Source organism: Mesoplodon densirostris, chromosome 13 (assembly GCF_025265405.1).
Source record: "Mesoplodon densirostris isolate mMesDen1 chromosome 13, mMesDen1 primary haplotype, whole genome shotgun sequence".
Lineage (NCBI taxonomy): Eukaryota > Metazoa > Chordata > Mammalia > Artiodactyla > Ziphiidae > Mesoplodon > Mesoplodon densirostris.
In genome coordinates, this window is record NC_082673.1 from 91576680 (window position 1) to 91602694 (window position 26015).

The 26015-nt window shown below is 54.1% G+C and overlaps 1 protein-coding gene across 2 annotated transcripts; it reads right to left on the bottom strand.

Annotated features, from left to right (window-relative positions):
* Nucleotides 1–19757: 19757 nt before the first annotated feature.
* Nucleotides 19758–25075, bottom strand: LOC132500811 (cytochrome P450 11B1, mitochondrial). Of its 2 annotated transcripts, XM_060116100.1 has the most exons (9): nucleotides 24837–25075; nucleotides 24333–24488; nucleotides 23283–23482; nucleotides 22971–23174; nucleotides 22547–22701; nucleotides 20808–20974; nucleotides 20296–20374; nucleotides 20006–20203; nucleotides 19758–19871 (listed from the first exon to the last, which is right to left on the bottom strand). In XM_060116100.1, the coding sequence occupies exons 1-9, from the start codon at nucleotides 25073–25075 to the stop codon at nucleotides 19758–19760; spliced, it is 1512 nt and encodes a 503-aa protein (XP_059972083.1). The 2 variants fall into 2 exon arrangements, with proteins under 2 accessions (XP_059972083.1, XP_059972084.1); XM_060116101.1 differs by lacking the exon at nucleotides 20006–20203.
* Between the last annotated feature and the right edge of the window lie 940 nt (nucleotides 25076–26015).

Consider the following 26015-nt stretch of genomic DNA (forward strand, 5'->3'; position numbering starts at 1 on the left):
ACTGAACAAAATTCTGCTGGTCACATAAGAAAAAAAATGATAACTGGCATTATGTAAAAATTCACAACGTCTTCCCCTGAGAAGGTACTGATAAGACAGTAAAAATGCACGCCATAGATGAGGAGAAAGCACTTCAAACACATATCTGCTAAACGACTCATATTCCGAATATAGAATGAACTTCTTCCTACCCATCAGTAACTAAAATAGCAGATCATCCAATAGAAATTTGAGCAAAAGACATGAAGGCAGTTTACCAGATATGAAATTTGTGTGGGTAATAAGTATAAGAAAAGTTGTTGAACATGATTCCTTTTGGAGGAAATCCAACGTGAAACAAGAATACGATGACCCCAACGGGAATGACTAAACATTCAAAGAGGACCAGACCATGTGTTGGCGAGATTTTGAAGTGTGCGGGATCCTGTGGAGTATAAACAGGTACACTCTGTGGAAATCTCTTTAACAGCCTCTGCCAAAGCTGTACTTATGCACGTCAAAGACTCGGCATTACCACTTCTGGGTACGGAGCTCCTGAAACACTCACAATGCCCCACCTCAAGACAAGGACAGAAATATTCACTGCAGCACCACCTGGGGTTCTTACAACCAGAAACGGCCTTAATGTCCATCAACAGTAAATTGTGGTTTATATTCATCAATGGCAAGTATACAAGAACAAGAGTGAAGAACACACAACCGCGCATAGAGGCAGGGACGCATTTCACAAACACCGGCAGAGAAGAGGAGGCAGCCGCAAAAACAAAGTAGGATGTCACTGTCATTGACTCAGAAGCAGGCAAGCTCCTGTATAGGCTCAGGAATGCAGACACTTCTTTCTTCCTTTTCTTTTTTTACATCTTTATTGGAGTATAATTGCTTTACAATGGTGTGTTAGTTTCTGCTTTATAACAAAGTGAATCAGTTATACATATACATATGTTCCCATATCTCTTCTCTCTTGCATCTCCCTCCCTCCCACCCACCCTCCCTATCCCACCCCTCCAGGTGGTCACAAAGCACCGAGCTGATCTCCCTGTGCTATGCGGCTGCTTCCCACTAGCTATCTATTTTACGTTTGGTAGTGTATATGTGTCCATGCCACTCTCTCGCTTTGTCACAGCTTACCCTTCCCCTCCCCATATCCTCAAGTCCATTCTCTAGTAGGTCTGTGTCTTTATTCCTGTTTTACCCCTAGGTCCTTCATGACTTTTTTTTCCCTTAAATTCCATATATATGTGTTAGCATACGGTATTTGTCTTTCTCTTTCCGACTTACTTCACTCTGTATGACAGACTCTAAGTCTATCCACCTCATTGCAAATAGCTCAGTTTCGTTTCTTTTTATGGCTGAGTAATATTCCATTGTATATATGTGCCACATCCTCTTTATCCATTCATCCGATGATGGACACTTAGGTTGTTTCCATCTCCTGGCTATTGTAAATAGTGCTGCAATGAACATTTTGGTACATGACTCTTTTTGAATTATGGTTTTCTCAGGGTATATGCCCAGTAGTGGGATTGCTGGGTCATATGGTAGTTCTACTTGTAGTTTTTTAAGGAACCTCCATACTGTTCTCCATAGTGGCTGTACCAATTCACATTCCCACCTGTTGAAGTTTCTGACAGGTACATGTAAAAGTGTGAGATTAGATCACTCCCTAATACCATACACAAAAATAAGCTCAAAATGGATTAAAGACCTAAATGTAAGGCCAGAAACTATCAAACTCTTAGAGGAAAACATAGGCAGAACACTCTATGACAAAAATCACAGCAAGATCCTTTTTGACCCACCTCCTGGAAAAATGGAAATAAAAACAAAAATAAACAAATGGGACCTAATGAAACTTCAAAGCTTTTGCACAGCAAAGGAAACCATAAACAAGACCAAAAGACAACCCTCAGAATGGGAGAAAATATTTGCAAATGAAGCAACTGACAAAGGATTAATCTCCAAAATTTACAAGCAGCTCATGCAGCTCAATAACAAAAAAACAAACAACCCAATCCAAAAATGGGCAGAAGACCTAAAGACATTTCTCCAAAGAAGATATACAGACTGCCAACAAACACATGAAAGAATGCTCAGCATCATTAGTCATTAGAGAAATGCAAATCAAAACTACAATGAGATATCATCTCACACCAGTCAGAATGGCCATCATCAAAAAATGTAGAAACAATAAATGCTGGAGAGGGTGTGGAGAAAAGGGAACACTCTTGCACTGCTGGTGGGAAGGTGAATTGGTACAGCCGCTATGGAGAACGGTATGGAGGTTCCTTATAAAACTACAGATAGGGCTACCATATGACCCAGCAATCTCACTACTGGGCATATACCCTGAGAAAACCATAATTCAAAAAGGGTCATGTACCAAAACGTTCATTGCAGCTCTATTTACAATAGCCAGGAGATGGAAACAACCTAAGTGTCCATCATCGGATGAATGGATAAAGAGGATGTGGCACATATATACAATGGAATATTACTCAGCCATAAAAAGAAACGAAATTGAGCTATTTGTAATGAGGTGGATGGACCTAGAGTCTGTCATACAGAGTGAAGTATGTCAGAAAGAGAAAGACAAATACCGTATGCTGACACGTATATATGGAATTTAAGAAAAAAATGTCATGAAAAACCTAGGGGTAAGACAGGAATAAAGACACAGACCTACTAGAGAATAGACTTGAGGATATGGGGAGGGGAAGGGTAAGCTGTGACAAAGCGAGAGAGTGGCATGGACATATACACACTACCAAACGTAAAATAGATAGCTAGTGGGAAGCAGCCGCATAGCACAGGGAGATCAGCTCGGTGCTTTGTGACCACCTGGAGGGGTGGGATAGGGAGGGTGGGAGGGAGGGAGACGCAAGAGGGAAGAGATATGGGAACATATGTATATGTATAACTGATTCACTTTGTTATAAAGCAGAAACTAACACACCATTGTAAAGCAATTATACTCCAATAAAGATGTAAAAAAAATATAAAATAAATAAATAATAAAGTTACTTGAGAAACACCCAGTACCAGAAGAACGCTCTGACCCTACTTTGTCCCACTGAAAGCAAGAAGCAAAAGTCTCACAGGAAGGTATTCCCCCTATTTGGGGAGGATTGGAGGGCACCCTTATCGCCAAAGATGGGGGGATTGTGAGTCTGAGAAAGGGGCATAAAAAAACTTTGTTACTTCTTCATTAATATGATACCCCAAGCAAAAATCCCTCTGTTTTACCAAATCTTGGGGAGCAGGGCCCTGAAAAGCCTCTGATGTCTTCATCAGCGAGAAGCCATTGCAAGAAGGCTCTCCTGGCACCTGCACCTTGGTTTCAAGGCTGGGCGGTCTGGGAGGCACCAGGACTTCAGCGCAAGCACCGGAGCGTGTGGTGCCGGCGCCTCGGGGTGCAGCCACCTCTGCCGTTCCTCGGGGCAGGGGGTCGGCTTTGGGCTGACCTGTATGTCCAGCACCCTGCAGCAGAATGTGTAAGGACGGGGAAAGCTGGCACCCGGCAGAGCCCCGACAGCCCCAAGGGCAGACCAGGAGAGGCCGGGAGGGGGCGCGGGGTGGAGGGCACACCGGCAGGAACGGGCAGCAGGAGGCTGGCCAGAGTGGCCTGGGCTGATGCCCCAGCACACCAAGGGCAGGCTGCGTCTTCTCGGCCCAAGGACAGCTCGTACACCATCTGGGGCTGAGGCACATCGTACATCTCAGCTTGACGAGGGGCCTTGGCGGTTCTGACTCATTACCCCAGCCGAATATTCCCCGAGGAAGTGTCAGGAGCAGGGAACGGATTGAAGTAGACTGACCAGTAACACTCAGGTCGTCAGCCACCCTGCTAACCCCACACATACCCTCCGTCCTGCCCCCAGAGCCTGCGCTGCGGTGGCCTCACCGCCTCACCCCCGAGTCAGGGTCAGGGCGCTGGGGCCCCTCGGGCACACCGGGCGGGACGGGGGGCCTTGGGAGGTGACAGGAGCCCCGGGCGTCAGTCGCCTGTTGAGGAAACGGGGACGGCGACAGCGCTACCCACCTCACGGGAAAGCTGCCGGGCATGGGTGAGACGAGTCGGGGCCCCAAACCGTGGACCCCCTCGTACGGTTGGCTCTTAGGCTTGGCTCCGGCTGCGTGCTTGCTGGCCAGGGTCCCTGGGAGAGGGGGAGTCCACAACCACACCCCCGTCATCGACTCTGCCCACACTGGGAGCAGGGGTTCCGGGGGGAAAGGAGGCTGCGGGCCCCGAGCACAGGCCCCGGCGGGGGGGGCGGGGACCTCTCACCCTCCTGCCTGAGGAGGGGCTTGCAGGCCACCCTCCCAGTGACCCCGTCTTCTAGGTGTTCTCTGCTCCTCAGCGGGACCAGCGAGGCCGGACAGACAGGGCCTCGGCCACGTCAGCGCCCTGGCGGCCCCAGTGCCACCGCCAGTGGTGTCTGTGCATCCCCCTCTCTGCCCCCGTGACACTGGAAGCCCCCGTTGGGAGACCCCCTGCTGGCTCCCGCCTCCATTCCCTGGACCCAGCCCAGGGCCTGGGGAAGAGTGGACAAAACACATGCGGCCTCGAGAAATTAGAGCAAAGCCCTCGCCACTGCTTCCCACTCTGGTCCTTGTAGAAAAGGGATGAAAATACCCAAGGTCCCCTTTCATCCCTTGCTAAGATAAGGCACCTATCCGTCTTGCTCCTTTCCCTCACTGGACGGGGAGGGAGGCCTCTTGCCCTCAGCCCCACCCCATCGGGTCCCTGCTCCAGACCCTGCCCCTGCTCTCAACAGCCACCGCCGAGCAGGCCTGCGTCACTGCCGGACTCGGCGCCCGTCCGTCTCTTTCCTCCCCCGCTGGAGGCCTCCAGCCCTGACCGCTGCCCCGGGTTTCCTGGTCTGGCCCAGGGACACTTTCTCCTCTGACGTGACCAGTCGGCCGGTCCAGCGAGCCAGGGGAGATAAAAGGATGGGTCTGAAGGGGGCGGGGATGCAGCAGGATGGCGCTGTGGGCAAAGGCCAGAGCGTGGATGGCAGGGCCCTGGCTGTCCCTGCACAGGGCACGCACGCTGGGCAGCAGAGCCACTCCGGCCCCCAAGGCGGTGCTGCCCTTTGAAGCCATGCCCCGGTGTCCTGGCCACAAGTGGATGCGGGTGCTGCAGATCTGGAAGGAGCAGGGCTCTGAGAACATACACCTGGACATGCATCAGGCCTTCCAGGAGCTGGGGCCCATTTTCAGGTAAAGCTCTCCCTGCCCACCTCGGCGAGAACACCCTACCTTTCTGTCCCTCCTGGCAGCTGAGTCCCTGCTGGGCGCAGGGGCGCCCGGGGAGTGAGGGGGAGGGTCAGGGAGGGGGCTCAGCGGGGCAGGTCTGTGCCTTTGATGCGGCAGACTGGGGCCTTCGTGAGCACGGAGCCCTGCGTGGCTCGCGGCTGGGAGCACAAAACGCAAACCCCAGAGGAGGGGAGGCTTCAGTGAGGCGGCGGGAGGGACCGCCCGCTCCGGGCCAGCGGCGGACGGGTTCTGCAGAGTGGGGCCCCGGGGAGGACACGGCGCCACGGCAGGGCTGGGAGCTTTGTCCCACAGGTATGACGTGGGAGGGAGACACATGGTGTTTGTCATGCTGCCCGAGGACGTGGAGCGGCTGCAGCAGGTGGAGAGCCCTCACCCCCGGCAGATGTTCCTGGAGCCCTGGCTGGCCTACCGACAGGACCGTGGCCTCACGTGCGGCGTGTTCTTGCTGTGCGGGCGAGTGGGGACGCGGACGGAGGGGGCTGGCGGCTTGGGTGCAGACAGGAGGCGAGCCAGAGAAGACCCTGAAGCACGCCTGCCCGGGAACCATCCAGGTGGGTGGAGAGAGGGTGACCACTGGCTCCGGATGCGGATCGTGCCCATGCCCTGGGGGTCGTGTGTGCTCTGGGGCCGGGGAGGGGAGCCCGGCCCTTTCCTGCAGGGCCAAAGGAAGAAGGATGATGCCTGCCGTCAGAGAGCCCCGCACCTGCACAGGCCTCCGAGGGGCTTGCGTGTGGGTTGGACTTCTCCCCTCGTCCAGGTCAGGGCCCCCCTGGAGGCCCTGCAGGCAGCGCCCCGTCAGCACCGGGCTCTGTACTGTAGACAACTCCATTATCCCAAATTATTTCTCATCAACACTTTCCTCTCCATAGCTTCTAGATGCTGGAGCAAGGAGAAAAACTTGTCACAGCTATAGACCCAGATCAACAATCGTTTCCTGAAAGGAGCAGACAGCAAATGTTTTCAGTTTTGTAGGCCTTCTAGTCTCTGTCACTACTACAAAACATTGTCTTTGTGCTGATGGAAGCAACCTTACAGGATAAGTAAACGTATGATCCTCCCTGTGTTCCAACCAACCTTTATTTACAGACACGGTTGGTGGATGGGGTTTGTCCCACAGGCTCCTGTTTGCCAACTGCTGCTATAGAAGGTCTGAACAGCTCCGTTAACAAACTAGGAACAATCAACATATATAACAGCAGCCCCAGAGATGACCAGATACTGCTTTTTACATGGTCACATATGGCTCTACTTGGTTGAGTTCATGTCATGATATAACCCAGCATTAACAAGTCTCAAATGATTGACATTACATAGTCGTCCTTCTCTATTACAGTGAAATTAAGCTAGAAATCATTACTCAAAAGAGAACCAGGAGGGCCTCCCTGGTGGCGCAAGTGGTTGAGAGTCCGCCTGCCGATGCAGGGGATACGGGTTCGTGCCCCGGTCTGGGAGGATCCCATATGCCGCGGAGCGGCTGGGCCCGTGAGCCATGGCCGCTGAGCCTGCGCGTCCGGAGCCTGTGCTCCGCAACGGGGGAGGCCACAACAGTGAGAGGCCCGCATACCGCAAAAAAAAAAAAAAAAAAGAGAACCAGGAAATCCTCGACTGCTTTTTAATTATTCAGGGCATTTCTATTTTTAAACCAGTTTCACAGAATACAAGCCCCAACAGAAATTGGGAAATAGTAAGGTCTAAACGATTATGAAGTTATGACAAGTTAAAAGTGTGGGGAAAGCAGCTGAAGAAGTGCTTAGTGCAAAATATATCACATCACAGGCAACTAGTAGAAGAGAGAACAGGGTGAAAGTTTTCTCAGCTTCCATTCAAGATGTTAGAAAAAGAATAAATTATCCACCCCAAAAAATGAGGAAGGAAATATAAAGAGGATAGCAGAAATGAACACAAGGTAAATTCACAAAGCCAAAGTTGGTTTTTTGGAAGGATTTATGGTATTGGTAACACAGAAGAAGAGATCACAAAGAAGAAGAATAAAATTCTCATTGCCAATATCAGAAATCGAAAGGGAGGCATCAGTTAACCCTCACAGACCTTATAAAGAAAATAGGGGGCTACTATGAGGAGGCTCCCTGTGATAAATGGGAGATTCCTGATGAAATGGGCAAAAACTTGAAAAGCACCGTTAAGCATAACTGCCTCCCAGTGAGACTGGGGGGCTGAAGTGTCCATCATACTTTACAAAAAACCTACGAACCAGGGATTGCTTCCCTGGCCAATACCGCACTAGTTTCATGGGAGAAATCACCCCAATATTCCACAGACCTCTCCAGATATCCAACAGGGAGGGGCTGCTCCCCAGCACATTTACCGTGGCAGTTTAAACCTCATACAAAACCTAAGAAAGACAGTGGAAGAATGGGAAATCACTGACCATCATCTCTTGTGACTAGAGATGCAAAGATACTAATCAAACCTTAGCCAATAAAATCCTTATCTATGTGAGCTGTAGGACCTCCAATGCATACGTATGCTGGACGGGATTCTGGAACTGGACAAGAACATTAATGGGAAATGAATGAACTCTGAATGGAAGTGTGGAGTTGAGTTAATAAGATTTTATTAATATTCGTCATTTGGGACTAATGTACCATCAAAGTGTAAGTGATGACAGACAAGAGGGAAGTAATTACAGAATTGCATTGTGACCACATTAACAAAGAAAATAAGAAACATCATAGAATATTGATCAACATGCAGAAAATTTTATGGTAAAATCCAACACCCTTTCCCAGTTAAGAAGAAAACTGTAAGGAAATGGAAGCAGAAGGGAATTTTATCTCAAAGAAACTATGATAGTTCAATAGAAGGGTGGGAGGATTTTCCTTAGTCAAAATGGTGGGCGGATGCCTGCCATCACCACCTGTGCTCCCCGTGGAACCAAGTTCATGGTCGGTTCAGTTAGGCCAGAGGAACAAACAAAACACATGGTGATTGGAAAGACAGGAATTACACTGCTACTAGTCACTAAAGACCACAGGCTTTGGAAAAAACACGTGAATTTAGCACGGGCCCTGGATACAAGGTAAGTATTCAACAGTGAATTTTAAAAATCAGTTGTGGGCCTTCCCTGGTGGCACAGTGATTGAGTCCGCCTGCCAATGCAGGGCACGCAGGTTCGTGCCCCGGTCTGGGAAGATCCCACATGCCACGGAGCGGCTGGGCCCGTGAGCCATGGCCGCTGAGCCTGCGTGTCCAGAGCCTGTGCTCTGCAACGGGAAAGGCCACAACGGTGAGAGGCCCACGTACCGCAAAAAAAAAAAAAAAATCAATTGTGGGGACTTCCCTGGTGGTGCAGGGGTTAAGAATCCACCTGCCAGTGCAGGGAACATGGGTTTGATCCCTGGTCCAGGAGGATCCCACATGCTGCAGAGCAACTAAGCCCATGCACCGCAACTTCTGAGCCCACGTGCCGTAGAGCCCTCGCAACTTAACTACTGAGCCCACACACTGTAACTACTGAAGCCAGTGTGCCTAGAGCCCGTGCTCCGTAACGAGAGAAGTCACCCCATGCGAAACCCGTGCACTGCAAGGAAGAGTAGCTCCCACTTGCTGCAACTAGAAAAAGCCCGCATGCAGCAACGAACACCCAAGGCAGCCCCCAAAAATGATATACATAAATAAATAAAATAAAAATCAACTGTATTTCTATACAACAACGACTGACCAACTGAAATTGAAATTTACAAAGAGCACAAAAATATCACTATCTAGGAAGAAATCCAACTAGATTTGTGAAAGATTTCCACACTGCAACTACAAAAACACTTTTGAAGTTAAGTCAATAGAAGGATACACCAAGCCTATGGATGGTGAGTCCCAATAGAGTAAGCATTAATCTACAAATTCAATGAAATTGGAGTCAGAGTCTTAGCAGGTGGTGTGTGTGTGTGTGTGTGTGTGTGTGTGTGTGTGTGTGAAGTTGATTCCAAATGTTCAAGTGTTTATGGAAATGGAAAGGGCTAGGAATAGCCAAGGCAAGCTAGTGGGAGAAGAAAAACGCTAAAGGACTTGCACTCTCAACTCCCAAGAGCATTTATATTGTCTCAGTTATGAAGACAGTGTGGGGTTGGGCTCAGAATTGAGAAATAGACCCACAGAGGAGAAAAGCCAAGTCCGAAAGCACATTTATCCAGATACAGGCTTTCTGACGAAGCCAACCCCACCCTGGAGTGGGGATAGACTCTTAATTGCCTTGACGAGTGGTGGATACATGAGATAAGGTACACAGTATTCACACCACGCAAAAGAAGCAGGTTCAGGACGTTTGTGGGTCTCAATAAATACTCAAAAATGAAGTTGTTAAAAAAGAAAATGTAGATGGCTATCTTTATGTCCTTTGGGAAATTAAGAATTTTCAAAACTGAACAAAATTCTGCTGGTCACATAGAAAAAATGATAACTGGCATTATGTAAAAATTCACAACGTCTGCCCCTGAGAAGGTACTGATAAGACAGTAAAAATGCACGCCATAGATGAGGAGAAAGCACTTCAAACACATATCTGCTAAACGACTCATATTCCGAATACAGAATGAACTTCTTCCTACCAATCAGTAACTAAAATAGTAGATCATCCAATAGAAATTTGAGCAAAAGGAATGAAGGCAGTTTACCAGATATGAAATCTGTATGGGTAATAAGTATAAGAAAAGTTGTTGAACATGATTCCTTTTGGAGGAAATCCAACGTGAAACAAGAATACGATGACCCCAACAGGAATGACTAAACATTCAAAGAGGACCAGACCATGTGTTGGCGAGATTTTGAAGTGTGCGGGATCCTGTGGAGTATAAACAGGTACACTCTGTGGAAATCTCTTTAACAGCCTCTGCCAAAGCTGTACTTATGCACGTCAAAGACCCGGCATTACCACTTCTGGGTACGGAGCTCCTGAAACACTCACAATGCCCCACCTCAAGACAAGGACAGGGGGCCTCCCTGGTGGCGCAGTGGTTAAGAGTCCGCCTGCCGATGCAGGGGATACGGGTTCGTGCCCCGGTCTGGGAGGATCCCATATGCCGCGGAGCGGCTGGGCCTGTGAGCCATGGCCACTGGGCCTGCGCATCCAGAGCCTGTGCTCCGCAACGGGAAAGGCCACAACAGTGAGAGGCCCACATACCGCAAAAAGAAAAAAAAAAAAAAAAAAAAAAAAAAAAAAAGACAAGGACAGGAATATTCACTGCAGCACCACCTGGGGTTCTTACAACCAGAAACGGCCTTAATGTCCATCAACAGTAAACTGTTGTTTATATTCGTCAATGGCAAGTATACAGCTACGAGAGTGAAGAACATACAACCGCGCACAGAGGCAGGGACGCATTTCACAAACACCAGCACAAAGGCAGGCTTTCAAGGAGAATTTCCTCTACTTGGGGAACCTGGGTCTTTGCTCTTAAGGCCTTCCACGGATTGGATGAGGCCCACCCGCGTTATGGGGGATAATCGGCTGTACTCAAAGTCTCCTGATGAAAGAGGTAATCACATTAAAAAATATCTTCAGAGCAACATCGAGGTTGGTGTTTGGCCATTGAACTGAATGCCATAGCTTAGCTAAGCTGACACGTGAAATCGCCCATCACTCTGGATATTTCACACAAAAGGTACCATACAATACATGGCCTTTTGTGTCTGGCTTCTTTCACTGGGCATAATATTTGAAGGTTCATCCCTGTTGTAACATGTGTTGTTACCTTGTTTGTTTGTTTAGATAGCTTTACTGAGATGTAATTCACATACCATGCCATTCACTCATGTAATGTATAGAATTCAATCATTGTTAGTATATTCATAGCTATGTCAACCATCACCATAGTCCATTTGAGAATATTTACCTCACTTTGAAAAGCAATCCGATACCTATTCGTGGTTATCCCTTTACACTGCCCAGGGTCAACCTCCCGTCACTAGGCAACCATAAATGTACTTTCTGTCCCTATAGACTTCCCTGTTCTGGACATTTTCTGTGAATGGAATCATATAACCCGGAGTCCATTGTGATTGGATTCTTTAGCTTGTCTTAGAGCTTTCAAGGTTCATCCATGTTGTGGTGTGTTGCAGTACTTCCTTTTCCTGGCTACATAATATTCCATTGTGTGGTTATGCCTCATTTTGTTTATCCATTAATCAACTGAAAGACATTTGGCTTGTTGCCACCTTTGGTCATTATGGATAATATTGCTACCAGCATACATGTGAACATCTTTTATGTGGACATAGTACTTGGTGTATGTACATACTTGGGTGTATGCCTAGTAGTGGAGTTGCTGGGTCCTACGATCACTCTCTAACCATTGGAACAATTATCAGGCTATTCCCACAGTGGCTGCACCCTTTTACAGCCCCACCAGCAGTGCATGAGGGTTCTGGTGTCTCCACATCCTCACCAGCACTTGTTATTTTCTGATTTTTTGATTCTAGCCATCCCAGTGGGTATGCAGTAGCACCCCTCTATGGTTTGATTTGTGTTTCCCTGACGGCTCCTGAGGTTGAGCATCTTTTCCTGTGTGTGCTGGTCACTTGTGAGTGCATCCTCCTTGGAGAAATGTCCATTCAAATAACTTGCCCAGCTTTAAATTGGGTTGTCTTTTTTTTTTTTTTTGCCCCACCGAGCAACATGTGGGATCTTAGCTCCCTGACCAGGGATTGAACCCTCGCCCCCTGCTGTGGAAGCACAGAGTCTTAACCACTGGACCACCAGGGAAGTCCCGTGGATTGTCTTTTTATGACAGAGTTTTGAGTGTTCTTTATACATTCAGAAAACAAGTATCTTATCAGACATATGATTTGCAAATACTTTCTCCCATTCTGTGTCTTGTCTTTTCACTCTCTTGGAAGTGTCCTTTGAAGACCAAACATTGTTAACTTTGGTGAAGTCCAAATTATCTAGCTTTTCTTTTGGCGCTCATGCCCTTGCTGTCATATTTAAGAATATTTTGCCAAAACCAGGATCATGAAGAATTACCTTTATATTTTCGTCTAAGGTTTTTACAGTGTTAGCTCGTATGATTAGGTCTTTGGTGCATCTGAGCTGGTTTTCGTGTAAGGTCTGAGTGAGGTAAAGGTCCAATTTCATTTTCTCCCACGTGGCTATAAAGTTGTCCCGACATCATTCCTTGAAAATATATGCTCCCCAGTGGATAGTCTTGGTACCTTTGTAAAAAATCAAGTGACCACAGATGTATCACTTCATTTTTGAACACTCAGTTCTCCTCCATTGGTCTGTCTGTCCTTGTGCCAGTACCACCCTGTCTTGATGACTGTGGCTTTGTAGTAAGGTTAGAAATCGGGAAGCTTGAGTCCTCCTACCTTGTCCTTCTTTTTTAAGATTACATGGGCTACATAGGTTCCTTGCCTTCCATGTGAATTTTAGAATCAGCTCGGCACTTTCTACAAAGAAGTCAGCTGGAATTATCATAGGGGTTGCATCACATCTGGAGACCAATATGAGGAGTATTGTCATCATAGCAATATACCAGCTTCTGACCCATGGATACAGGATTCTTTCCAACTCTACAGATCTTCTTTCATTTCTTTGATGGTGCTTTGTGGTTTTCCGAGTATAGAGTTTGACCACCTTTTGCTGAACTCATTCCTAGGTTTTTCACTCCTTTTGACGTTCCTGCAAATGGAATGGGTTTCTTAATTTTATTTTCAGATTCACCCTTACAAATGGAGAGAGATACAATAGATTTTTGTATCATGCACGTGTATCTTGAAGTATTGCTGGACTACTTTATTAGATATAATAGTTTTAAGATGATTTCCTTAGGATAGTCTATATACAAGATCATATGATCTGTGAATCGAGATAGTTTTTCTTCGTCCTCTGCAATCTGGATGACTTCTGCTTACTGCCTAACTGCTCTGGCTAGAACCTCCAGGACCATGTTGAGTAGGAGTGCTGAGAGCAGACATCCTTCTTCCTGATCTTAGGAGGAAAGCAGCCAGTTTTTCACTATGAAGCATGTTGTTAGCTGTGGGTTTTCCATAGATGCCCTTTATCTACTCCTAGTTTGTTCCATATTTCTTACCACAATGATGGTGTCGAATTTCGTTAAATGCTCTTTCTGTGTCTATTGAGTTGGGGAGAATGTGAATTTTCTTTTCTATTCTACTGATGGGGTTATTGTCCTCTTACAATTAATTGACCTTTGGATATGAAACCAACCTTTTATTCCTGAAATGAATCCCCTTGGTTCAGAATGTCTACTTCTTTCTATATGTTGCTGAATTTGGTTTGCTAGTCATTTGATGAGGATTCCTAAAGGAGGTGGGGAGGGGGGTGAGCCTGAGCGGGCCCTGAAGAATGCAGGGGACATGCAAAACGCCAGGTGAGGGGCTCTGGGTCCTTCTCCATCCCCAAGGTGTCAGCTAACTGGGGGACGTCCTTGCAGTGGAGCTGCCCTGCACCGGCGGCTTTTGCATACACTCTGTGTCTGCCCACTCATCGCCCTGACTGGCACGCCCTCCACTTTGCTGGCCCAGCCCCGCCGGGCCTGGTCTGGGGCAGAGGACGAGTACTTTCTCTAGTGGCTAAGGCCATGAGCCAGGGCTCCCTCCTTGGGTGACAGCTCCCTAGATCACTGCCTGTGTGGCCGTGGTGAGCCTTTGACTCCTTGCCCCAGCCGCCTCCATAAAGTGGAGAGAATCGTGGTGCCCGTGAAGGGGACAAGACAAGTCAGTGTTTGCAAAGCGCTCAGAGCTGTTTCTGGCACAGAGCACGTGCCATGTGTTTACCAGTAAGTGGGCAAGAAGCTGTTCTCCAGCTCGGGAAGGCACTCCCACCAAATGCCTGGGTGGGGTGAGAGGGACATTTCTTACTTAGTACTTTTCATCTCTTTGCTGCACTGGATTCTGAGTTCCGTATCAGAGCTAGGTGGGCACCAGGGCTCCGGTCTCTAGAAGAGAGCGCTGGTCACCCAGGTTGAAACCTACCCCAGTACGGACAGGGTGGTGGCCACGCGATGAGGTCCCCAGAGGGTGTCTGTGTTACCCCCGCTGCCACGCCCTGACCACTGCCCCAGTGCGGACAGGCCCTTCTTGCCTCCCCAGATGGGATCACTTCCTGGGGGACTGTGAGGACACCCTGTTCTCCTCCTGGACTGAGGCCAGTGCCCTGTCTGGACCGTTCTGGAGCCCCAGGGCCCCTTGTGCTCACCTGGCTTCCTGTGATTGGGGTTCACTGCTCCCCAAATGGATGGCAGCTGATTCATGAGTGCCTTTCCCTCCTGCCACAAGAATCAGCCTTACTCCCTCTGGAATCTTCTCTGGTGACTAGGCAAGGCCCTGCCAGGCGCATCACCTCAGCAGAGATCAGGTCAGTGGCTGCCCACCTCTGTGGCTTCGACCCGACGATGTCCGCCACGAGGGGTTTGGTCAGGCTCCCAGGCACTTGTGTCATGCGAGGCATACTGCCCGGCGTCCTGCGGGGTGCGGGCACCCTCGTTCCAGGCAGCTCTGGGTTCGGCCCCAGCTGCTCTCCCAGATCTCACGGGAAGGAGGGCCTGAGGATTGGAGGCGCTGGCTGTGCAGCAGTTGGAAGGACGAGCACCAGACCCGTGACTGGGACCATGTGGAGGCCCCACCCAGCGCGAGGACCCGCAGGCGCAGGTGCCTCGCATGGAGGCGCCGGGCGGTGGTGTGTCTGTTACCTGAGGCTCTGTTACCCGTGATCGCTGTGCATGACCACAGCACGGCGCCCTGAGTGTCGTGCGGGGCATGCGTGGGTGGCTCTCCTTGCGTGGGTGGGTACTAGCTGGTGGCAGCCTTTGGGGAGGGGTGTTAGCCCTGCTGGCAGCAGCCCCTTTGCTGGGGACCTGGAGTGCGTGGATGCTTCTTATTTCAGCTACTGAGGCACTGACGGAACGCTGGACACTCGGCCTCTTCCCCAGCGAATTGCAGAGTCCGTCCCAGCTGGGGCCTGGAGTCCTTCAGGCTCTCTATCTGGGGTCAGCTTCCCCAGGGCTGTTCCTCCTCTTGCTCCCTGACCTCTGACCCTCCCTCCCCTGGCAGGAGTCCTCTCCCCTGCCTGGCGTTTTGGGCGAGCCCAGGCGGAGCTCAGGCCCTGCAGTCACAGGGATGAGGGTTCCAATCCCCACCGACCCGCGGATTAGCCCCGAATCCTGGGACAAAGACCCTTGTTCTATGGGCTCCCATTTTCTGATGGACAGGATGGGACAGTGACAGCCCCTCACTCACAGCCGCATCTGGATGGGACGGATACAAAATGTGGATCCGGTAACGCATAAGTGCTCCAGATTGCCAGCGGTTGATACGCTAAAGCCACACTGGTGTGACTGTGCTGTCATTATCCCTTTAGTGTCGTTGCAGATTTGGGAGCGACCTGCAGAAGCAAGAGTCCCACCCCTTTCCCAGCTCACAAGGCTGTCGCTAAAAAGGCGACTCAGGCTCCTGAGTCTTCCCAGTAGGGAAGCCCGAGGCTGAGGGCGCCTGGCCCTGTCCGGGAGCGCCCGGTGCTGGAGATAAAGGGCCTTGGCACATGCTGAGGGTTCGGAGGGGCTGGTTCTGAAAGCCGAGGAAGAGCGCACATCACAGCAGGGAAGCGTCTCCGGAATGCTCTAAGTACTTCAGTGCTAAGTCCTGGGGGGCTCATACACCCGCACTCACAGGATCTGTGCCCTTGGGCCTCTCCGCAGTCAGTGATTAATCGAACGTAGCCATGCGTTGTAGCAGCTTCTGTGCTCGCACTCCCGCTTTAAATCCCACAGCATCTCTCTAGGGTCCACGTTCCTTCCGTTGAAGCAAATTCTGGGTGTAGCTCTTTTGGTGAAGGTCTGTGACTAGCGAACTGCTTTTGTCACTCGCCTTTTCTTTGAAAATGTTTCATTTAGCCAGTGTTCTTGAATGGACATTGAGTGGATTTAAATCCGGTATGGATGGCCATTTTCCCTACACACCGCGAGTGTATTGTTCTGATGTTTTCTGACATCTAATGGCGTTGTCAGGGCAAATCTATTGGACGCTTGCCTTTGACTTCCAGAGGCTTTTCTGATATTTCTTCTCACTGTTAATGTGCTGCTTAAAATACAGTAGAATACAGGTTTATACTATGGTTGTGTGTCTGCTGGGACAGTGGGTGTATCTGCAAGAATGTGTGAGCCCGTCCACATCCCGGTGTAATTCTGGGACTTGCCTTTTTAGTTAACACCTGGTGAATATCATCCTGTACAAATGCTTGCACATGGACCTCACTTTTTCATTTCACTGATGGTTAGGCTTCTAATGAACAGACACACCGAAAGTTAGCAATCCTTTTACTGAAAGAAAATTACATTATGTCTATTTTTGACATCATGAAAATTATTGAAATAAATATCTATTTCTATAGTTTAGACTCATAGGATATAATCCCACTGAGGTCAAGGACTTGTCTTTGTCACTACCATATAGCACAGTGCCTGACACGTAGAAGGCGGTGAATGAAAGGGGGTACAGCCATTTTAAACTTTGGCTAGCAATCCTACCATTGTCCCACATTCTACCAAGCGCATACAACCACCAACCAGTAATTCTAGGACCTCTCCTGCAAGGCAGGCAACACTTTCCACAAGAAAGCTGAAAAACATTTTGTAGAGATTTGAATTGACAATTATGGGCATGCCCGGTCCTCCCCCCGGGGCAGCCACAGACGGAGAGCCTCCAGACACCGACTGCCTATTTAAATGTGCCACTGAAGGTCTTCAGGTTTGAGCAAAGGGACGGAGCTGATACTCTGAAAATCCTCCCACTCCAGTAGCTCTACAGAATCAAAAACATGTCAAAAGTGCATTTCTGGGCTGGCAGAAAGGACAGGACCTCTTCAGGATCCTGAAACAAGGAGGGACCTGGGCCAGGGAGGAGGGAGCACAGAAGCCGGTACAGCAGCCACCAGGGGAGGGCTGGGCACAAGTCACCAAGTCTAGTGATCTGGTGGCCCCAGTTAGAGGGAGAAAAGGACAAGAGGCGTAGGACACAAGTAAGATTAGAAATTGCAATCAGAACACCGTGGAAAGGCAAGACTTTTAAAACACTACAACAACACTGAAGATGCAGCCTGGAAACCTGCCGTCCAACGCCATGGGGAGGCGAGGAAGAAGCCTAGATTCCTGAGGCTGGGATGGAGGGCGACATGCGCTCCCCCTGAGAGCTGAGAACAGGCCCCCACGGTGGGTTAGGATTTATGTTACTCATGCCTCAGAGGAAACCCCAGGCTGTGTAATTAATACAAAGAGTGGCCCTGGGAAAGCGATAACCCTTGGGCAACTGGAGGACACAGCCTCAAGCCAGGCCCCAGAGGCACACGGAACACGGAAGATGTTCCAGGTCTTGGCATCGGGCTTCTTAAAGGCAATACTATTTCTACCTTGAAAGATGTGAAGAGGCATAAGAATTATGACAATTACACAGTAGACTGTTGAGATAACCTGGAAGGCTTTTAGAAAGAGCCAGATGGACACTCACACTGGAAAGGCATGGGAAATTCCAAGCAGGATAAAGAAAAAGAGACTCCTACATAGGCTTGATACGGGAAAGCTGGAGAAACACGGAAAACCAAGAGACGATCTTGAAAGCATCCAGAGATGCTTTAAATTGGAGGTTGTCTCCAAGATGTGCATGATCACTCCCAAGCCAAGGTCCTTCAACGGGAAGGAGATGCGCTGAGAGCCTTAGAGATGGGATTGGCATCCTGGCTTCAGTGGTACCCCTGCCAAGGATGCGCTGTGAGACTCTATCAGGTGAATGAACTCAGTTTCCTTGCCTGCAAAATGGGGATGAGCACAGTAGGTGCCTCTTAGGGCTGCTGTGACGATCAAGCAAACACACGTGCCAAGCTTCGCAGAATGACACACCTTCACCCCAGGGTGATGAGGTTTTCATTCCATTCCTGCCATCACACACCGTCCACTCACCACAGAGCAGGGCCACAAACAAGGAGACAACTTCTGAGCAGTGGGAGAAGAAATCCCCATTTATTCAGTACCAGTCGAGCCAGAAAGCTGGGCCCTTTCCGAGCACCAGTCTCCCTGCGTGCCCTTGAGGTCTGGTGAAATGGTAATTATACAGACTTCCCAGAGGATGAGCTTGCGCCTCAGAGGGATTGAGGGCTGGGCCCACGTGGTAAGCCAGGGCTCCAGCTTGTGCCTGTGCGACCACAGAGTCTGGAACCTCCTCTCTTCTGCATGATTCTCCAAGTCCCCCTCCACAGTGCCGGATGGGGCAAGCGCAGACCACACTGGTGGCAGCCGGCCTCTTCCACCGTGGGTGGAGTGGGGCGGTGAGGGGTGTTCAAGCTCTTGTTCTCCTCCAGGGATCTTGGCACCGAACAGATGCCAGCGGGGTGGCTCAGTGCCAGCAGGGCCGGCGCAGCCAGAAGCACAAGTCGTCCTGCTCCACTGCCTCGCCGTGACTGAGGACCTGCTTCTCACCAGATGAGGTGGGGGTGGGGAGGGAGGGAGAGTGGAGAGGCCCCACCACCCCCTCTTGCCTCTGGGCCCCCTTTCTACCTGGGGGTGTCCCCGGACCCCAGGTGGCATGGGACAGACACGCTCCTGGCAACTAGGGGACCCCGGCTGGTTCTCAGTTGTTCAAAGCCTCTTCCACCCATGAGGTCAGGGTGGCCGCTCTGCTCTGGGGCACAGGGCACTGCACGAGGGCAGCGGGGCCCTCCAGACCGGCTCCGCTAAAGGGAGCACGAGATGGCTCCTCGCCCTCCTCTAGAGGCTTCTCTGCGGCCCCCAAACTCCTGCCGGAAGCGGTCAACCTCCCTCCTGCTGTCAGGTGCATACCATTGACCCAGATGTCCAAGTTGGCTCTTTGGTAGCTACTCTTCTAGTAAACATGACTGCTGACCTGCCTACACAGGCCCTTGGCTGGGCACTTCCAATCCCAGAGGGCTGGCAGTGCCAGGAGGAGCCCCTGCGGGCTGAGTGGAGCAGGTAGATGGACAACTAGCAACCCAGCTTGAAGGGCAAGTCCACGCCAGAACACTGCAGACAAAAGGGACGGCACTGGAAATGGCAACGAGCAGGACAGGGGACGCCCAGGTTGTCAGCTCTTGCACGGGGGCAGAGTTTAGCACAGAGGGCATAGAGACTGGACAGGGAGGCAAAGGGCGGCGTCTGAGGCCCCTTTGCTTGGACGGACACACGGGGAGCCTGGAGCTAGTGCTGGGGCAACAGGGGCTCCAAGGCCCTCAGATGGTGCTCCTTGCAGGACAGGGCCCTGGTGGGACCGGGCACATGGCCAGGACCTGCGACCAAGTTTCACCCCCAGCTCTGCTTGGGCCTTGCTGCACAGGCTGGCAAGCCCTGACCCTCGGAGGGCTGGGCTGTTCCATTTGTGCAACGCGCTGCCTGGACGGTGGTGTGGCTCAGGAAGCAGGGCCCGTGGGAGACAAGAGGGGCGGCCTGGGGCCAGGCAGAGGGAGCGTGTGGTGTGACTAGCCCGACCGAGGGCCGACGTGACTAGCTGATGGCCCGGAAAGTGAGGAGGGGGAGGGTAGAGGGCATCAACACGAAGCGGTAGATCATCTTTACGTCCTCTTGCACCAGCGTCTCCACCAGGAAGTTTTTCAGCACCTAGGACAGAGGCGCGGGTTCTGCCTGGCCTGGCCTCCCCTGCCTTCCAGGGCCCTGAGGGTGGGTGCCCCAGGAGCGGAAGCCTGAGGTTCCCGACGAGGCTGCCCGCCCAGGCCCCATCCAGGCCCACTCACGTGGTGCAGCAGAAGCAGCATCTCCACCTCTGCCAGGCGCCGCCCCAGGCACTGGCGCACGCCAAAGCCAAAGGCCAGGTGTGGGAACCTGGTACCGGAGGCCCGGCTGTCCAGCCAGCGCTGGGGATGGTAGCGCTCGGGCTTGGCGAACATGGCGGGGTTTCGCCCCAGGGAGTACAGTAGCACCTTCACCAGTGTCTGCAGACAGGTGGGGAGGGGCGGGGTCAGAAGCCCTGGGGGTGAAGGTCAGAGGGCGGGGCGTCTGACAGAGGAGCCATGACCTCACTCACCCCGGCCGGGATGTGGTAGTTCTGCAGCACCAAGTCTGAGCTCACCTGTCGCTCCAGGAAGACACCCACGGGGTAGAGCCTGTGCACAGGGGCGGCCAACAGGGTCCTCAGCTGCGACAGGGCGCCCGCTTCCCTTCTGCAGCCTTCCTAGCCCAGCGCCCACGGCCCGAGGGCAGCTCCCCCAGCGCCCTCACAGCTCGCTCCCGGCACTGGGAGGCCCAAATCCCGAGGAGCTGCTTCCTTGCCTCTCCTGAGTCAGCCAAAGCTGCCCCGGCCTGAGCAGCCCCGGGCCAATGAGGACACGACCGACGACGGTGCCGGGACACTGAGGTGCGATCCCAGAGGAAGAAGCACCCCCAGCCCTTTAGGGAGAGGAAGAGGAGGTGCAGGGGGATGTAGCCTTGGGCCAAGCTGCTGACCAGCAGCCCCAGGATCTGCCTGCAAGCCGCGGCGAGCGGGCTGTCCCGACAGCGGCCAGGGCAGCAGGGGGAGCCCAGGTCTACCACGCCTACCTCAAGGTCTCCTTGAGGGCTGCCCGCAGCAGGGGCAGCTCCGTGGTTGCCCTCTGGGGATTTTCTGAGACCCTGGCCTCGGCCACCAGGCTCTCCTGGCGCAGGGCCTGCTGCACTTCCGGGTTCCGAGCCAGTTCAAAGAGAGTCATCAGCAAGGGGAAGGCCGTCTGCAGGAGCCACGGGGCCAGGGCTCAGACCTGGGCACAGGCTGTGCCCCTCCACCCCCAGGGCGCCCCTCCACCCCCAGGGCACCCCTCCCAGAAAGATGACCGCCGTCCCCTGGGGCAGGGGGCCTGCGTGCCTGGAAATGACAAAGCCCAGAGAGCTGAACCTCAAGATCCTAAAGCCACCTTGTCTACTTCCCCTGAATCCCTCGGGGAAGGTGTCCCCAACCTCAGGGAAGACCCAGGCCTCCCGCAGCCGCTTCAGAGCCCGGCTCTCACCCTCCTCTGGGCCCAGGAGGTGCCCACTCTTGCTATCTATCCAGTGGGGAGGGTTCAGGAGCCCCGGGCCATCCGCTCCCCGTGGGTCACCTCCCTGGCCAGCCACAGGCAGGTCCGAGCACGGGGTCCTAACACGAACCAGCCACCCCAGGCCCCAACTATTTCGTCCTCCTGGATCATCTCCATGTGCAGGGAGAGGTGTCCGCCAGCCCAGCCTGAGATCTGGGAGGCTCAATATCTCCTAAATGCCGTCCCCAAGGCAGCGCGCCCCTGGCATCTCCTGATATGCAGATATGGCTCCCTGTTGCTCCCTCAGCTTTAGTCCGTGCTCTGCCCTGTGGCCCCAGAGGGAGCAGAAGTCTGAGTGAGACACTCCCTACAGTGGCTTCCTCTAGCCTTGGATACAGGCCTGGTGCCCAAGGCCCCCTCCTGACAGGGGCCCTGACCCTGTCTGCCCTCCTCTGCCCACGTGCCCTGTTCCCCCCACTCAGCCTCACAGCCCTTCCTTGCTGTCCGCTCTTGCAGGCCCTGGCCTGCTGCCCTCCCAGCCTCCTCTTCTTGGCCTGTCTAACTTCTGTGTGGTCCTTCCACATCCAGCGCAAAGGCCTCCTTCTCCAGGAAGCCTTCCCAGAGCTACCTCCTGAGGCACAGGTCCTGCCCTGGGCTCTCTCACCTTGTGGTTGCAACACAGCCCCTGCTCAGGGAGTGTCCACACCAGGGGTCTGTGCCTCTGCTCAGGATCCTGGGTGCCTGGCCCAGAGCAGGCCCTCAGAGATGCTGGCGGATGCAGGTTCGGTCCAGAGGCAGGCAGCTTCGGCTGCACCCACACCCCGGGGCCCACCCTGCCCACTGTGCCGTGTTGTCAGCCACCTGCTCTCCCGCCCACACACTGGAGCCCCTTGCTGTCCCTCCCATCAGACTGTCACTGCCAAAGGACCTTGAGTGAGAGCCACAGGTACTCTGTCCCTGGGAAATGTCCCCTGTGTGGGCCTCCAACCGCGCCTCGGCCCTTCCCCCGCCACTCCCCCGCCCCAGGACCTAGATGGTCCCCGGGGTCTCTGCTGCTGCATGTCCCCGGGCCTCGTCCACTCTGCACTCTGCCTGGAGCGTGGCTTCCCACAAGAGTAACCACAGACTCCTGCCTTTGAGGCCTGGCTCCCGTGCTCCCCCTTCTCAGTTGGGAAGCTGGAGCCGTAGACTGGGGAGGGGCTTGCAGGAGACGTTTGCCATGGGAGGGGGCAGCCTGGAGGCAGGAGGGCTCCCTGTTCCATGGGAAGGGCTGGGCGCTGGCCTAACCGTGTCCACGCTCCCAGCAGTGAGGTCGATAGAGTTGGCCTTGATGGTGTCCGGGGTCATGTCCGCACGCATCAGCAGCTCTGCCACGATGCCGCTGTAGTGCCACGGGTGGCCGAGGGCCAGCTCCTGATATATTCTCCGGATGGCTCTGTTGGCTGCGGGACACACAGAGACAGAGGCCCCTGGTCTGGTGCTGGGAAGCACTTTTTTTGTCATCCTCCTACCCTTCAGCCCTCAATACCCCCAGGTCTCCATGTCCCACCCCCATTCTCAGATCAGCCCAGTCCAGCCTCACTGCCAACTATCTTGGAGACCATGAAGAAGCCACAGGTCCCTCCTGTGGCCTCCGTTCTCCCCAGACCGTGGTGCGTGGAGGGGGCCCTGGGGGCCCTGGTCGCTGCACTGCCCGCTCCCCCGCGCTCACCGTACTGGAAGATGTAGTCCCAGGCCTCAAAGTGCTCCTTCCACATGTTGGCGCTCGTCCAGCGAGACAGGCTCCTGGGCATGAACATGAGCTGCACGGTGGACTTGAACATGGCCTCCAGAGCGTGGATAAAGTTCAGGCTGTCAGGATTCGGGTGCTGGGCAAAGAGGCCCAGCTGCTCTCCATAAAGGACTAAGTGGCTGGCTGCGGCAAGGAGGGGGTTCCTGAGCCCGAGGCAGCCCGGGCCTCATGACCACCTGCCCCCAGCCCTCCCTGACCCCACCCCGGCCCGCTCCGGTCGCGAGCCCACACCTTCAATGGCGTAGTGGAAGATGCTGGGCCTGATGTCCAGGGTCAGACTCCCGCGGGCATTCTGCACCACCCTGGCCTTCAGGGCCCGGGAGAAATCCCTGGCCACCCTATCCACCAAGGGCGTGTACTTCTGCACAGCCTGCAGCGACAGCACGTCTGGGTTCAGCCGCAGTCGGTCCAAACGCCACTGGGGCCCGTTTCTGTCGAGCAGGGAGCGGGGCATCAGGGCGTCCAGAGTCAGCAGCTGGCCGCGGCCCTATACCCCACCTTCCTTTCCCCAGAGGGAAGCGGGCGAGGCGGGGAGCCGCCTGGTGGTTCCTAGGGGGCAGGCTGCCCGCGTTTGGGCCTCGGCGGCAAGTCTTCCTCAGGGCAGCCTCGTGCGCTTCACCCAGAGGAGACGGGGGCCTCTGCCTGAGGCTGCTGCGGGGGTTTGTGCAAACTGGCAGGCCCCGTGCCTGGCACACCCGTCTCCCACCCGGGCCCTCCCTGGGGCTGAGGCTTTTGCTGTGAGGAAGGGGGCTGAGCCCCCAGGCAGGCCAGGCCCAGCTTTGCTCTCGTCACACCCCAGAGTGGGCGAGGCCCCTGGAGACCTTCATCTCCCGGCTCCTGTAATGCTGCCCCTGTGCCAGCCCCACGGACCCCTCCCTGCAGAGCCTCCTGCTGCAACGTGGCAGGAATCAAGTCGTGTCTCTCCTAATATTCCCACGCAGAGCCCGGTGTTGACGGGGCGCTGCCTGCAGGGCTTCCAGGGGAGAAGTCCAACCCACACGCCAGCCCCTCGGAGGCCTGTGCAGGTGCGGGGCTCCCTGACGGCAGGCATCGTCCTTCTTCCTCTGGCCCTGCAGGAAGGGGCCGGGCTCCCCTGCCCAGCCCCAGGGCACACACGACCCCCAGGGCATGGGCACGATCTGCATCCGGAGCCAGTGGTCACCCTCTCTCCACCCACCCGGATGGTTCCCGGGCAGGCATGCTTCAGGGTCTTCCCTGGCTCGCCTCCTGTCTGCACCCAAGCCACCAGCCCCCTCCGTCCGCGTCCCCACTCGCCCGCACAGCAAGAACACGCCGCACGTGAGGCCACGGTCCTGTCGGTAGGCCAGCCAGGGCTCCAGGAACATCCGCCGGGGGTGAGGGCTCTCCACCTGCTGCAGCCGCTCCACGTCCTCGGGCAGCATGACAAACACCATGTGTCTCCCTCCCACGTCATACCTGTGGGACAAAGCTCCCAGCCCTGCCGTGGCGCCGTGTCCTCCCCGGGGCCCCACTCTGCAGAACCCGTCCGCCGCTGGCCCGGAGCGGGCGGTCCCTCCCGCCGCCTCACTGAAGCCTCCCCTCCTCTGGGGTTTGCGTTTTGTGCTCCCAGCCGCGAGCCACGCAGGGCTCCGTGCTCACGAAGGCCCCAGTCTGCCGCATCAAAGGCACAGACCTGCCCCGCTGAGCCCCCTCCCTGACCCTCCCCCTCACTCCCCGGGCGCCCCTGCGCCCAGCAGGGACTCAGCTGCCAGGAGGGACAGAAAGGTAGGGTGTTCTCGCCGAGGTGGGCAGGGAGAGCTTTACCTGAAAATGGGCCCCAGCTCCTGGAAGGCCTGATGCATGTCCAGGTGTATGTTCTCAGAGCCCTGCTCCTTCCAGATCTGCAGCACCCGCATCCACTTGTGGCCAGGACACCGGGGCATGGCTTCAAAGGGCAGCACCGCCTTGGGGGCCGGAGTGGCTCTGCTGCCCAGCGTGCGTGCCCTGTGCAGGGACAGCCAGGGCCCTGCCATCCACGCTCTGGCCTTTGCCCACAGCGCCATCCTGCTGCATCCCCGCCCCCTTCAGACCCATCCTTTTATCTCCCCTGGCTCGCTGGACCGGCCGACTGGTCACGTCAGAGGAGAAAGTGTCCCTGGGCCAGACCAGGAAACCCGGGGCAGCGGTCAGGGCTGGAGGCCTCCAGCGGGGGAGGAAAGAGACGGACGGGCGCCGAGTCCGGCAGTGACGCAGGCCTGCTCGGCGGTGGCTGTTGAGAGCAGGGGCAGGGTCTGGAGCAGGGACCCGATGGGGTGGGGCTGAGGGCAAGAGGCCTCCCTCCCCGTCCAGTGAGGGAAAGGAGCAAGACGGATAGGTGCCTTATCTTAGCAAGGGATGAAAGGGGACCTTGGGTATTTTCATCCCTTTTCTACAAGGACCAGAGTGGGAAGCAGTGGCGAGGGCTTTGCTCTAATTTCTCGAGGCCGCATGTGTTTTGTCCACTCTTCCCCAGGCCCTGGGCTGGGTCCAGGGAATGGAGGCGGGAGCCAGCAGGGGGTCTCCCAAGGGGGGCTTCCAGTCTCACGGGGGCAGAGAGGGGGATGCACAGACACCACTGGCGGTGGCACTGGGGCCGCCAGGGCGCTGACGTGGCCGAGGCCCTGTCTGTCCGGCCTCGCTGGTCCCGCTGAGGAGCAGAGAACACCTAGAAGACGGGGTCACTGGGAGGGTGGCCTGCAAGCCCCTCCTCAGGCAGGAGGGTGAGAGGTCCCCGCCCCCCCCGCCGGGGCCTGTGCTCGGGGCCCGCAGCCTCCTTTCCCCCCGGAACCCCTGCTCCCAGTGTGGGCAGAGTCGATGACGGGGGTGTGGTTGTGGACTCCCCCTCTCCCAGGGACCCCGGCCAGCAAGCACGCAGCCGGAGCCAAGCCTAAGAGCCAACCGTACGAGGGGGTCCACGGTTTGGGGCCCCGACTCGTCTCACCCATGCCCGGCAGCTTTCCCGTG

Bases quoted from the DNA above. Each gene is read 5' to 3' on its own strand.
- LOC132500811 (XM_060116100.1), bottom strand. From the start codon at position 25,075: ATGGCGCTGTGGGCAAAGGCCAGAGCGTGGATGGCAGGGCCCTGGCTG. The intron at 24,489-24,836 runs GTAAAGCTCTCC...TTTGTCCCACAG, and splicing joins GAGCTGGGGCCCATTTTCAG to GTATGACGTGGGAGGGAGAC. The intron at 22,702-22,970 runs GTGAGCGCGGGG...TGTGTCCCGCAG, and splicing joins GGACTACATCTTCCAGTACG to CCAACAGAGCCATCCGGAGA.